The sequence below is a fragment of the Antechinus flavipes genome, chromosome 2 (assembly GCF_016432865.1).
Source record: "Antechinus flavipes isolate AdamAnt ecotype Samford, QLD, Australia chromosome 2, AdamAnt_v2, whole genome shotgun sequence".
In the NCBI taxonomy this organism is placed as follows: domain Eukaryota; kingdom Metazoa; phylum Chordata; class Mammalia; order Dasyuromorphia; family Dasyuridae; genus Antechinus; species Antechinus flavipes.
Window position 1 is genome coordinate 550,751,006 of NC_067399.1, and position 15,566 is coordinate 550,766,571.

Consider the following 15,566-nt stretch of genomic DNA (forward strand, 5'->3'; position numbering starts at 1 on the left):
TTTTTCAGTCTAAATAAGAAAAAGGTAAAATCTCTATGGAAGTTTTAAGGAACATAAAATGAAAAACTATTCAAGGTTATAACCTGCACTGGTGGAAAGAATACTTGTGTCACAAATTCATTAAGTAGCTAAGTTTTAGTAATACAGACTTGGTTTTCAATATCAAATGAAAGCATTAAGTGCCTACTATGTAAAGGGCAATATGCTAAGTTATAGGGATATAAAGAAAAGCAAAACCAATTCCTAATTATGCTCAAAAAGCTATCAAACTGTGCATATCCTTTGACCCAGCAGTGTTACTACTGGGCTTATATCCCAAAGAGATTTTAAATAAGGGAAAGGGACCTGTATGTGCAAGAATGTTTGTGGCAGTCCTTTTTGTAGTGGCCAGAAACTGGAGAATTGGAGAATGGCTGAATAAATTGTGGTATATGAATATTATGGAATATTACTGCTCTGTAAGAAATAACCAGCAGGATGATTTCAGAAAGGCCTGGAGAGACTTGCATGAACTGATGCTGAGTGAAATGAGCAGGACCAGGAGGATCATTATATACTTCAACAACAATACTATATAAGGATGTATTCTGATGGACGTGGCTCTCTTCAACAATGAGATGAACCAAATCAGTTCCATTTGTTCAATAATGAAGAGAACCAGCTACATCCAGGGAAAGAACTCTGAGAGATGACTATGAACCATTACATAGAATTCCCAATCCCTCTATTTTTGATTTCCTTCACAGGCTAATTGTACACTATTTCAAAGTCCGACTCTTGTTTATACAGCAAAGTAACTGTTTGGACATGTATACATATATTGTACTTAACTTATACCTTAACATATTTAACATGTATTGGTCAATCTGCCATCTGGGGGAAGGGATGGAGGGAGGAGGGAAAAAGTTGGAACAAAAGGATTTGCAACTGTCAATGCTGAAAAATTACCTATGCATATATCTTGTAAATAAAAAGCTATAATTAAAAAAAAATTCCTGTTCTCAAGAAACCCACCTTCTAATGAAGGAATAATATGAAAACAACTATGTATTAAAAAAGATTAAACTGAAGATAATCTCAGAGAAGAATCATTAAGATTAATGACAAGTCTAGCAAATAGTTTCTTGAGAAGGTAGGATTTTAACTGAGACCTAAAGAAAGCCAGGGAAAGTCAGAAAAGTCAGATAAAGAGGGAGACAATTCCAGGTCACTGAAGATGGCCACTGAAAATGCCCAAATTCAGGAGGTGAGAGTGTCTTCTGTCAGTCTGGAAGAAACAGGAAGCCTGAGTCATTGTCTGAGCGAGGGGAGGAGTATACCAGGAAAAAGTATAAGAACAGAAAAAGTAGGAAGGGATCAGGTTATAAAGGGTAAACAATGAAATTTTTTCTTTAAATTACAAAAACAAAATAAATACTAATTTTGATAAAGCTAATTAATATTCATATAGATACAGTATAAGCTATAAAAGGCAAGCTCCTTGAAATCAGGAAAAAAAATATTTTGCATCCCCAAGGATTAGCATAGTAATTATAATAATGAATTAAAAAAGCAATAGAACCTTTTTTTTTCCTATTCTTCCTATCTATGAGCACAGAAGGGCTGAAAGAGACCCTGTGAATCATGTAGTTTGACCTCAAATTACAGTAGGACCACAAGAGAAGTGCAGGTTTTGCCAACACAATTATTTAACTTGTGCCTCTGCTCTTCCCACTATGACAGACACAAATAAATGGCCCCTATAATGTTTATTCATCAGTTTATATAGTCTTTTAGATATTCTACTATTTTAACTCAAACTATGTTAACCTTGTCTTGAAACATATAGTAAGAATAGTGACAACAGAGGAACTTTTTAGTGGAGCTCACAGCTCAACACCTAAATCTTAACATTCAATATTAAGAAAATGAATTTTTTAAAATAAGTTAACATAAAGTACTATCTTAAAAACAAACACATTATATAAAGTCTTGTTTCAGCATCACTGTTCTTTTAAAATTGTAAAGGTATACTTAAGTTTCATAGTAGTTTTTATAGATCTCTTCCATTTTTAGGAAAGATTCCCTGCTTCTTCAACCACAAACATGCCCCACCTGTTATTAAGAATTTATAGACTGCAGAACAAGTTAGAAACAAAGCACCTTGCTAACCTGGAAAGAAGCAACTTGAACCCACCATTCTCTACTATAAATAAATGAACACCTTTTCATCAAGAACAGCAAAAGTCCTGGTTTCACCTCAGTATTTGGCTTCAGAAACTATGTGAATATTTCAAAATCATTTGAGTAAATTTATTTTAAAATTCTTGAAAGAAACCATTCTAAGATCCTTTATCATAAGACTAAAGAATATAAAATTTAGGTGATTTTTTGGCATGAATTATTTTTCCATGAAGCAGTTTTTCAATAAATCCCAATTTGTCAGAGAATTTTTCTAAATCACAGATACTTTATAAAGTACTCTGATGTACCTTTTAGATATAGACATATCTTTTACATATGAATCTTTATTATATGATCAAAGACTCTAAAACTTGATCTTAAAAACAATGATCTTATCTAGTCACCATTTGCAAATATACAATAATAAGCCAATTTTGAGTCAGATTAAAGGTCTTTGGAAGAAAAGACATTAAGAGCATGTGATATCATGCATGTGATATCATGTGGATAAGACATGTTATCAGACTAAATTTTATTTTGTTGTAATAGAAGACACTAAATTTACAGACTCTTTTAGATCTGCAAAGGTAGATACTTTCCTGTATCCTGTATTTTACAGATAAGGAACCTGAGCTTCCAAAAGATGAAATGACCATTTCCTGGTCATACAATAAACAGCAGTGGCTAGTCTCCTAATCAAAGTCTGGCACTCTTTCCAATATGCCACATTGCCTAAAAGGTTTACATTAGCACTTTAGCTCTAAACAGAAAATTAAAGAGCAACTAAGTTAGGACTGCTGCACTGTTTCCAATCTTTGAAAGAAAAAAAGGAATGAAATTACTATAATCTTTTTTCCTGCCAACAAAACAAGAAATAGTAATGCACCTTGTATTATAGACTTCAGAGCAAAAGATCAGTTTCAACCTCATTACTTACACAGCAGTGTGGTTATTTTTTTGTTTAGAGAATTTCTGTTATAATTTACCGATGAGTAGTATGTACTAAAAACCAAGCCTTTCTAAAACAAATTTAAAAGCAACCTAAAAAGATTTTGTGTTAAGCCTGAATGCTTCCAAAATGTAAGTATGTAAAGCTTAAAAACTCTTTTAAAAAGCTCTTTCAATCCATGTTAATTAGCCCTGTGCCACCACAGAACTCAGAATATACGAGAGACCAAGAAGAAAAGCAATTATCATAAGTAGTATTATAATAATGAATAAATTCTAGTTTTAACACACTAGATGTCTAACACAAGTTGAAGGCCTTTGATGGAAACTGTTTTCAGAAATGTTAAATTTTAAAAATTTGTATTTTAAGCATAGTACTGGGTTTACAGCATATCCTCAATTACTTGACAGATCTGAAATTCCTAACTACATCATTAGATTTACTTACAAGAAAATCCAGATCTAAAAGATTAGTTGCTCATCTCTTTAAGAGTATCTTATGAATTAGTAGCCTACATATAATTTTGAAGCTGTCCTATGAAGTTGTTAAAATACAAGTGGTACCTAATTTGATAGCCTAGAAATATATTTATCAATAGAAATACACACACACACACACACACACACACACACACATACACATATCAAATACCATGTAAATCAATGCACTTTTTTCAATGATTTGCATTGCAATATCCTTCCTGACAGGAAAAAAAATCTCTAGCAACACATAAGGAAAATTGTGCTTAAAAATATATTAAAATTGTATAAGCACATATCCAATGCCCAAATTTCAAATTAAATTCCATTGCTCCCTCTACAGCAAGGGAGCTCAGGAACTTAGATGGCACTTTAACTTCCAAGTTCCAAAAAAATTCTCTCTGCAATCTCTGATGATTCAAAGATACAAACAACCGCTAACAGGGTTTCCCAAACATATCTCATATCTTCAGTTCTCAAATAGTTCTTTGGTAATGAAGATTATCACTATTATTTTTCCTATTCTGCATAGAGTGTATCCATGGTCAAAATTAAGTTTATAGTTCCAGATAAGAAAGAGTAAACATAAAATGATACACTTCTCTCCACTTTCAAAACAGCCCAAAGACTGAAACATTTTTAAGGTGGAGAGAAGTAAAAAATCCTAAAAAGCCCTAGATCCATAATTTGCACATATCATATATCAACTCTCTAGTGACTGAAGTTTAATATGCTTTATTAGAAAATTTTAGACAAAAGTTTCTAAAAATTTTTTTTTCAATAATAATACCTAATGTTTAAAGGACTATGTAAGTTTTGCAAAGTATTTTACATGTTATCTCATTTTATGCTCACAAGACCCCTCAGGTCAATGTTAAGAAAACCTCAATAAAAGTATTTTTATATTAAAATGTTTCTCTACCTCTTAACAGGTTCACTCATTTTTTTTTTTTAAATAAACATCTAAAAAGATATTGTAAATGTAAATGTTTTAAAGGTTAGGGGAAATTAACGTAAAAATCAATTATATACAATCTACAATATTTGCAAAAAGAAGACTTTCAAATTACACCTGACCAAATTATAATAACCAATACGAATACAGGCAATAAAAGCACAACCAGCCCTACTTATCAATACACCATATCCATTAAAAAGACCAAAAAACATGGAAAAAAAATATTCCTCATTCTCTTTTCACAAAGAAAACATTTCCAAGTCTAAGTCTTCTGAAAAACCTGCCTAAAACAATAAATAAAGTATTCTTTCCCCTTCCTGATACTCACCCTACCTACACTGCAGAAGTTACATTCTGTCTAAAGGACAATAATTTTTTTCTCCTCTTGTGAGGATGAAAAATACCCTGTTTGAAAAGTAACTCAAGCAGTTTTGTGTGAAAATTCTGCAGGTTATATTTCAGTGGTAAATTTTTCATTAAGATACTACTTCAATGTTACAGAGTCAAAGGGGAAAAAAAAAGACTAGATTCATCAGTCATTCTTAGGTGTCTTTAAAAGTCAGTCCATTTTTTCTTTCTAGTAATTAGCGAATGAAACTTCAAAACGACAGGTCCAGAGCTAACACCATACAGCCTTCAAGTAGCCTTCTTTCCATGGTATATATGAACATGTGTTTTTCAATAAAGAAAAATAGACTGCTTTGGTAACCTCGGTGCTTTGAATCAATTCAGAAAGGGGAAGCTTCTAGTGCTGCAGATAGAAACAAGTTAATTAACTTTACTAAACTCATAAAATTTTGTAAAAGTTACTTTTAGTTAACTCAAAAAAATGGTCTGAAGTCACAGCATATGGAAAAATGTGAGGAAGGACTTGTTTACAAGTGGTCCATTTTGACAGTATACTTTAACAGCACATAGTATATATCCTTAATATGCAAATGTATTTTTAAGTCAGGTATTCAGCTACAAAAAGTTTTAAAATGAAAATCGTGAAGCGGTAAGGGAGTAGGAGAAACTCTTTTCGGACAAAAGCAATAATCACTTGTTGACAAATGGAAGGGAGAGAGTGGTCAGAGGAAAGTCAGCTCCGCTCTCGGCTGGGAGTCCGCAGAGTCCGAAGCCTTATCACAACCAAGGCAGGGAGCACATACCACAATCAATGACATCAGATCGAAACTAGCCGGTTTCACCAGGGAGCTGACGATCCTTTCACAGAGATGGGGCCGCCCCACTTCTCCCGCCCCCTCCCCTCTACTCCATCTTCGTTTTTTCCAGAGCCGCGGGGAACCTGGTGGCTCTCAAAGCACCCCCAAAGCTCTCGAGCGGCCAGCAGGGGAGCGTCCCTAGCCCGCGGTACGGCTCAGGAGGGAGGGAGGAGGGAAGAGGGAGGAGGGATGCACCTGCCTCGGCGTCGCCCACGGCGGCCCCACCCGAACGAGCCTTCTCTCCTGTCACCTTCGCCAACTCCCTGGGCCGGTATTTCTTCTCCGTCACCTTCTCTGCCAGGGCCGGAAGACCAATCCTCGGGTGGGTCGTCTCCGAGCTCAGTCCAGTGGGGCCGAGCCGCCACCCCCCTCCACCCGAGCCCCTCCCCCTGGCTCGGGGCTAAAAGTCGGGCCACTCCCGGGGCGGAGCTGTGCCTCGGCGTCCTACTCACCTGGCCCGGCGCCGGGGGAGTATAGCGGGGTCTGCGTCCCCATAGGAGCGAGGCCGAAGGGGTTAGGAGACCGCCCTGGCGCGAGGCCGCCAGTCAACAGGTGGGAGGTCCCTTCGGTGAGGTCTGCCAGAACCTCTACATCCCGGACGCAGCCGCCGGGTCCTCGTCCCGCCCGGGGCTCTGTGCCCGACAGAGACGCTCCCAGACCCGGCTCTCCAGTGGGAGATAGGGGAAAAAGAAAGAGCCGTGGGAGCCTCCCCAGCCCCAGGCTGGCTGAGCTTCGGGCCCTGCCCCGACCCCGGCCTCGCTCGCTCCCGCTCCCGCGCCGGCTCCCGTGCTTCTTACCTTGGCGGCCGCAGTTCTGGCGGACATTTTGTGCGTCTCTCCCGCGCCAAGCGAGGCTTCTCACTCTTAAGGCAGAAGCTGCAGTTCCAGGTCGGCCGCAGCTCGCTCCTCTCACGCCGCTGCCCAAATAAACATCTCCCGGGAGCGAGCGAGCGAGCGGGGCCGGGGGCGGGGGCCGGCGGCGCAGGCCCGGCCCAGGGGGAGGGGATTCAACTTGGACAAAAGTCCCGGAGTCGTTCGGCGTCGGCCGCTCGGCCCGGGGCCTCCCGGGTGAGGGAGCCGAAAGCTGAGGGGGGCTCCGCGGAGCGGTCGGGGCCGAAGCGACCCCAGGTTCCTTCCTCTGCCCCAGCTACCACCCGTCTCTCCCGGCAACCGGCGCCATGCCAGCCGGGGCAGGCCGGCCTCGTCGCTCACGCCCCGTCCAGCCGAGACCGCGGCTTCACGAAGGAAAGGATTCGGACCCAAGCGGCCCACCCCCGAGAGTTACCTCCTTCTCTTGCTCTGGAGGGGTCCTCTGTGCCCAACTTAACCAGTCTCCCTGTTGGGAGGAGAAGGGGGCTGGGGCACCACAAGAAGCCGGAGCCGAGGAACCCCAGGCCGGCCAGCGGCGCTCACATCTGCCCTTGCTTACTGAGCATGCCCAGCCCTCGGGCCCGAGCCACGGAGGCGTTTCTGGGGGCGGGGAGAGAGAGGAAGGAGAGTCGTGGGGAGCCCGGGGTTCTAGGCACGCCTGGAACCCTCCAGGAATGTAGCTGCACGGAAGGAAGCAGAGTTGGGACTCGGCCAAGGTACTCCGAACTTGGAACTATCGCCCGGGCAGAAGCTGAACTATTGTTCTTTTAAGCAAAAAATAGCCCGAGGAGACTGAGGACCGGGACCACTAGACCACCCTCCAACCGCCATTCATGACCAAAAGAGGGAGCCAGCTTCGAGTCTTCCCGCTCTAGGTCAGGAATGAATTCCCACGTTCTTTCCTTACTAATCAAAAAAGTGTTCATGGGTTTGCATGTTTAAAAATGAAAAATTCTTGTTCATTTCAGGGATAGCGGGGCCACGTGTAAGAATCCAACCAAATAGTCCGCCTTTACCACTGACGATCTCTGGAAAGAAAGTTCATTCTACCTTAGAACAGATCTAATTGTTAGGAAGTTTTTCGATATATCAAGGCTGAGACCTTTTTGCAACTATCCCTAGCAACTACTTTTGCCATAAGGGTACAAGCTAATAAGTCCTAGTCAATTCAATTCAACCTCTCGTAGTTTTCTCAACTGGAAAAAATGAGGGGATGGACTAAATGACCTCTACTGTCCTTTTCAGCTCCAAAATCTGATTCCATAGTTCCAGGACCAATAAAGAATAGAATTTGAAAGATCCCTCAGATTTTCCCAATAGGAGAAGATTTGTATAACTCATACTAAGACAGTAAAGAAAAAGCCTTTTGGGAGGAGGGTAGGAAATGAGATGGATGGGAGTTTATAAGGGGCACAGTAAAATAAGTTTTGCTTACAGTTACATAGAAATGGCAAGGCTACAGGAGAATACTTGATACAATTCATGAATAGTATCCATTCAATCTGTTGCCAAGGCCTGTCAATTTCATCTTTGCAACATATCTTCATTGGGCCATCTTTCCTCTGATACTGCCAATCACTTTGCTGTAGGCCAGTATCACACTTCTGAACTATTGCTGTATCCTGCTTGTGAGTGTGCCTGTCTCCAGTCTCTATCCATCCTCCATTCAGCCACCAAAGTGATTTTCCTAAAGGGTAGGTCTGACCATATCAACCTGGAGTCGATAAATTCCAGTGACTCCCTTTGCCTCTAGAATCAAATACAAAATGGTGTAGAACATTTTGGCACCTTCCTTCCTCCCTCATTCTTCCCAATATAAACTCTTCAACACAGTGATTTATTGTTCCAGGAACACTACCCTCCCTCCACCTCTGCATTTTCTCTGGCTCTCCCCCATGAGCCTGGAATGTGCTACCTCTTCTACCTACTGGTTTGCTTCAGGTCTCAAGTAAAATCCCAACTGAATACAGGAAGCTTCCAGTAATTCCTCTCTCTTAATTATCTTGTTACACAGCCTATATATCTATTTTTTTACTTATCTTATCCCGTGAGATTTTGAGCTCCTCCTAGAAGGCAGGTCTTTTGCCCTTTTTTTTGGTGTTGCTTGGTACATAGTAGTTACTTAATGTTTATTGACTGATAAGTATTGAGTGCCTACTGTGTATAAGAAATTATGTTTTAAGGTTGGTCAATGAAGATGACTGACAAAATTTACAGTCTGAGAGCAGTGGGAACGTGATAATGCAGATATACAAATAACAAGAGCATGAGACGGAATATGTCAAGTGTTAAAGTTTCAAATTAGAGAAAGTGAGACAATATACAATTGAAGGAGTTGGGGGGATACTTCATGGAAGAGGGAGCATATTTAAACTCGACCTTAAAGAAATATGGAGGGAGTGAATCATTTCAAGCAAAGAGAACAACAAGAGTTAATTCACCAGAAAGAGAGAAGCAGGTTCAAGAAATGATAAATTGCTTTTTTTTTTTTTTTTTTTTTTTTTTTTTTTTTTTTTTTTTTTTAGGGAAGACTAAAAAAAGATACTGGGGAGCCTTGAATGCCAGGTTGAGAAGTTTGAGCTTATTCTGAGAGAGCCATTCAAAAAAATTTTAACAAGGGATTAGCAGGACCTAAATTATGCTTTAGGGATATTAATTTCTGAATAATGAATAGAATGTAGTAGGGGGTAAAGAAACTAATGAAAACCTAATAAGAGCCTACTTCTGTAGTTCAGAAAAAAATTTAATAAGCATTTATTCAGCAATTACTAAGTACTAGGTACTGGTACTGAGAATAGAGAAAAGAATGATAAACTTTCCCTGCTCTCAAGGAATTTACATTTATTAGCTGTATCAAGGGCTAGTACACTGGAATGGGGGTAATAATGATAGAAAATAATTTTGACAGACATCATGGAGATGTAATCCATATGACTTAGAAATTAATTGAAAGTGAACTCTCTATAATGCTGGATCTTCTTTAGAGCCTAATGACCCAAAGAACACTGGTTATCATACCCAGAAGTAGAAAGAAATATAGTAAGTATGATACTTTAGAGTTACAGATCATCTGTGGGAAAAAAAAAAATTTGGAGAGCAACTTCCATAGAAAACACAGCAAATGTGTATTTGTACACTGTCATGGAACATGCTTCACATCCCTTCCAGCCATCCACCTTGACCATCCTCTCCTAATGTTTCTCTCCACCTGGAGCAGTACATCTGGACTAAACACCAGAAAAAAAATGTTCCTCTGGCCCAGGGGATATTAATCCACTTATCTTTGGAATTGCAACCCTGGGGCCTAACCATATAAACTAAGGAGTGAGCTGCACCAGCTCTACCAGCCTTCCCCAAATCACCAGATGCTATAATGCTCCACAGCCCCTCCAGCCATCCACTGCTGGCTCTGAATTCAGTAATCAAAACAAATATTATCACACTAACAAGATTCCTGAAAAGAACTGATCAATTCACCATCCCAGTAATGCTCAGACACTCCCTTCCCTGACTACCCCTCCCATATAGGTTTTATCTTTCCCTAAATTCCCTAAAGGCCTCAAACTCTAGTGTCTTACAAACCCCTCCCTAAGGTTCCCCTAGATAGTGCTGGATCTGTAGTTTGGAAGATCTCAGCACTAGTTCTGTGACTCTGAGCCAATCATTTAACCTTTAAAAGACTCAGTTTCCTCATCTGAAAGATGGGAAAAATAAGAGTTGTGAGGAAAAAATAAGAAAATATTGTAAAGCACTTTGTAAACCTTAAAGTGCTGTATAAATGCTATCGTGGTTGTATCCCCAAAATCTTAAAAAGGACCTGCACATAAAAAAGTGATTTAAATTTTTTTTTCATTTCTTCATTCACTTACAAAGTCCTATCCCAGCATACAGTTAGAACTACACATCAAAAAGTATTATTTGTATATCTATATATTAACATCAAAAAATTGAAAACCACTCCTTACACTGCAAAGTTTTAAAATATTTTTGCTGAATTGAATCAAAGTATTAGTTGCAAAGAAATGTCCATCATAAACTCTAAGCCCACACATACTTGAAACTTTTCTACCCTCCCATTCTCTGATACAATTCCCAAAAAAGGCCACTAACAAAACAATATAATTAAGGTGAAATAGCAAGTGAAATGAAGCTCTTCTTCCCGATCTTTCCACAAACCTCAGAAGCTTAATATGTTACTAAAAGTATCTACCCAAGTCCTAACTGTTTCTTACTGAACATTAGTGCTAAGAAGATTATCTGAGCCCTGGGAACAGGGATGCAAATTCCTTCCTCTCACCAAGATAACTGTCCAAAAAGAATGCATTTTGTGCAGAAGTTTCAGTAAAGCATAAATTTCACCAATAGCATAATAGCATTTCATTTTATATCTCATTTGATTCTCACAACCATCCTAGATGAGGTAGTACAACTTATTGTCTATTATGTCTAGTACAGATGAGGTAGCTGAGGCTAAGTGATTTACAGAAGAACATGCAATGTGGGGTATGAGGGAACTGAAATAGAGTAAGCATTTGCATAGCACCTACTGTTTTGCCTGAGGGGCAGCTTGATGTCACATTGGAGAGAGTAAGAAAAGACTTCCATAGTTCAAGTCTGGCTTCAATCACTTATTAACTCTGTGACCCTGGGCAAGTAATTTAATTCTATCTGCCTCAGTTTCCTCATCTGAAAAAAACCAAAGAAGCAACTGGCAAGTCACTCCAGTATCTTTGCCAAGAAAACCCCAAATGAGATGACAAAGAGTTGGACACTACTGAATGACTGAACAATAGCATATGTCAAGTGCTGTGTTAACATTTTCCATATGTTTTTATGAATATAATTTATCAAATATTGATTCTTACAACAATCCTGGGAAGTGGCTACTATTATTATCCTTACTTTATATTAGAGGAAACTAAATAAAAAACTAATTAGCAGAGACTCAAATCTAGGTAACTTGCCTCCATGTTCAGTGTTCTTTCTACCATACCATGTGATGAATGAAAGGTTAACTCAAACAGTCCAGGGAAAATTGTAGAAGGAACTACTTCTGCCTAGTTTATTCTTTTTTTCCTAACCTAGATTCCACTTCCTCTAATTTTACTAACATTATTAATGTTTTCATTAATTCTTTGTGGCCTTGCCATCTGAGTCGGTTGCCAGATCTTCTTTAATACTGCGCTACTTAAGTCATCCCCTATCTTCTAAGGACTTTTTTTTTAACTTCCTGTTAATGATCTTCCCCATTCCCAACACACACATCATAATTCTGAGTAACATATCTTTCAGTCAGGAATCAGATCTAACCTACTTGCCCTATTATCTTATCCCATTACCTGTACCCTACTTATCTAAGTTCAAAATCCTTCATTAACTCCCTATTATCTATCAAATAAAGTTCAAACTCCAGTCTAGCACCTCCCTAACTTTCCAGTTATCTCATAATACTCTCTTCCATATACTACTTTTAATACCATCCCTAACAAATCATCATCCTGCTAGCACATAATAGGTGCTTAATGTTGATGGACTGATTGCTTGAAAAATCTCAAGTGACCAATGTTTCTTATCTCCATTTGTGGAAACCCTAGCTATTTCTCAAAACTTAGATTGATGACAACTTTCCCCTAAAACTTTCCTTTATATTCCCAGAGAAATAACCTTTCCTTTCTGAATCCTCAGGTAGCAATGTTTATAGCTTCCTCATATATTCGCTATGTTCTAGTTTGTCTTGTGATTATTGACATATGTGTTGTATTCACATAAGAGACTGTAAGTTCTAAGAGTGAGAGGGTCTTGTCTTATTTTATGTATTCATATTTTGTAACCCATCAGTGCCCTATGGGGCAAAAAAAAAAAAAATTTAGTTATTTTATTCTTCTACTACTTGCTATAGCTTTTGTTCAAACTGCTGAAATCCACAGTTTTAATGTTGTTCAGTCCTTTCAGCTTCGTCTACCTCTTCATGACCCCACTTGGGGTTTGCTTGACAAAGATACTGGAGTAATTTGGCATTTCCTCCTGTAGCTTATTTTACAGATAAGAAAACTATGGCAAATAGGAGTAAGTGACTTGCCTAGGGTCAAACAGCTAGTGTCTGTAGCTACATTTAACTCAGAAAGATGACAATTCTAATAGGACTTGGAAAAATATATGTTCCAGGCAATTTTCAGATGAAGAAATTAAAACTATTTCTAGCCATATGAAAAGGTGCTCTAAATCATTATTGATCAGAGAAATGCAAATTAAAACAATTCTGAGGTACCACCACATGCCTCTCCAATTGGCTAACATGACAGGAAAAGGAGGATAAATGTCAGAAGAAATGTGGGAAAACTGGGACACTAATACATTCTTGGTGGAATTGTGAACTGATTCAACCACTCTAGAGAGCAATTTGGAATTATGCCCAAAGAGCTATCAAACTGTGCATACCCTTTGATCCAGCAGTGTTTCTTGTAAAAGAGATCATAAGGGAGGGGAAATTGTGTGCCAAAGTGTTTGTAGTGGACCTTTTTGTAGTGGCAAGTAACTGGAAACTGACTGGATGCTCATCAGTTGGAGAATGGCTGAACAAGTTATGGTATATGAATATTATCGAATATTATTGTTCTATAAGAAATGATCAGCAGGATGATTTCAGAGAGGCCTGGATAGACTCAATGAACTGATGCTGAATGAAATGAGCAGGACCAGAATCATTATACAAGGCAACAGCAAGATTATATAATGACCAATTCTGATACACATGGCTCTCATCAACAATGAGGAGATTCAGACCACTTCTAATGGTCTTGTGACAAAGAAAGCAGCTACACCCAGAGAGAGAACAATGGGAACTGAATGTGAACCTGACATAGTATTTTCACTCATTTTGTCATTTGCTTGCATTTTGTTTTCTTTCTCAATTTTCCCTCCTAATGGACCTGATTTTTCTTGTGCAGCATGATATTTGTGGAAATATGTTTAGAGGAATTGCATGTTTAACATATTATTGGATCACTTGCTGACTGGGGGAGGGGGAGGAAGGAAGGGGAGAAAATTAGAACACCAGATTTTGTAGGGGTGAATGTTGAAAATTATTCATGTATACATTTTGAAAATAAAAAGCTATAATAAAAAAAATATGTTCCTTTGGAAGTTTTAGCTTCATCACAATTAGTTTCAGCTTAAAAGACTCTCAAGAAGGCCACAAGCAAAAGTAAAACCATGTAAAGGGAGGAAGGGAAGAAGGGTGGGGTTTAAGAAAAGGAGGATACAGTGTATATACAAATAAGTAGGATACAAGATTGAATACTGAGTAGTTTGGCATTTCCTCTAGCTTATTTTACAGATAAGGAAACTATGACAAACAGGAGTAAATGACTTGCCTAGGGTCAAACAGCTAGTGTCTGCAGCTACATTTAACTTAGACGACAATTCTAATAGGACTTTGAAAAATATATGTTCCAGATCAAAACAAAGGGAAAATCCAGTTAGTGTCATGAAAAAAAATTGAGATTCTACTCTTACAAATATAAATTTTTCCATTATTTTCTTAGATTTTTTTCAATATAAACATATCTTAAGTTTAAAGAGAAAAGTGATTTTGGAACTAAAATATAAATATCTCTGTATAATTAATTTACATGGAAATCAGGTTTTAAATTGTAGGATTAGTCTCTGAAAAAAGTTGAACTCAGAAAATAAAAGTATAAGGGTACACTCAAAGATTTGAAAAGTTTGCTGCCCACATATACATAATAAAAACAGGAAAGTGGCTAGGAAGAGGAAAGATGACCTTATCCCTGGGCTCAGTTTTATCCCAATACCTTTTGTTTCCCACCTCCCAATTCCCCCAATTCATTTGCATTTGAAAGAGTTTTGGAACTGAGAAACTGTAGGATATCTTAACCCCAGAGTTATTGACCATTTGCTAGTTACAGTAGCCTCTATTTGGATAGTCACTAGATGAAGTTGATTCCTGGAAATCAAATAGGGAGCCATATTGAATTTGTACCAAAAGTAAGAAGCCATTTTCTGATGGAAACCCAAGGAAAAATGATCAAGAAATAGAATTCAAAAACTAGAATTGAGACTGAGGGTGCTATTTAGCTAAAATAGACAGTACTATATGTTTCAGAGAGTGCTCTGGGGGAAATTATTTTCTCTGGGGATTGTGGTCCTCTCATCAAGGTTATGAAAGAAACTTGGCATACTGTTCAGAAATAAAAATTTAAAGTTTGTTTTATTTGACTTCATCTGTTGCCTCGATGTATAGAGGCTTTTATTATCTAAAAAGAGCTATAAACCTCAGGATCTCTTAAACTAATAAGACTGACTAAAACTGAGTCCTTTCTTCCTATAAAAAAGGAATCTAGTAAAAAGCTAAAAGCAGAGGGAAGCTCTATAATCTTGATCTTTGTGAAGCCCCATCTATATAACTAAATAACCTGTGCAACACTGATCAGGTTCTACATGAAATCAGCATGTAGATTATAGCTAATGGTCATTATACACCCCTGGGGCTATATACTATATATATTATATATACCATATATATTATATGGAATACCATTAGGAAGAAGCATCAGTCCCAAACATCAGCATCCATATAGTGTGGTGAAAATGAGCTGCCTTAGCCATATATGTTCCTTATGCATATATCCTTTCATATGGGATCAAGGAAGACTGTTGAGTTCTTGAGAGCAGGAATTGATTGTCTTTTTATATTTCTTGGTATTTCTAATGCTTACCACAAAGCCATGATAGGTATTTAATAAATGTTTATTGATTTACATGTTAATCATATTTTATATCTTCAATAATATTAACTAGAAATGAAAATATGTTTTCATATTTTTATTATACTGTTGTTGATGTGATCTTAAACACACACTGCCAATTTATTTTATTCTATGATATGCTCTTATGAAATAAAAAAACACAAAATTCATTATG

General features: G+C 38.1%; 1 protein-coding gene across 8 annotated transcripts in view; it reads right to left on the reverse strand.

The window, feature by feature from the left end:
* TJP1 (tight junction protein 1) overlaps window positions 1–15,566 on the reverse strand; it is a 288,816-nt gene that overhangs the window by 112,354 nt on the left and 160,896 nt on the right. The window contains exon 1 of one of the 8 annotated variants that reach the window (XM_051980963.1): window positions 6,552–13,832. The exons of 6 other annotated variants lie outside the window; for them this stretch is intronic. In XM_051980963.1, the coding sequence (XP_051836923.1) occupies window positions 6,552–6,578 (27 nt within the window). In that variant the 5' untranslated portion in view covers window positions 6,579–13,832. Of the gene's footprint in view, window positions 1–6,551; window positions 13,833–15,566 lie in introns of those variants that run through there. One more of the 8 variants, XM_051980965.1, reaches the window with a different exon arrangement.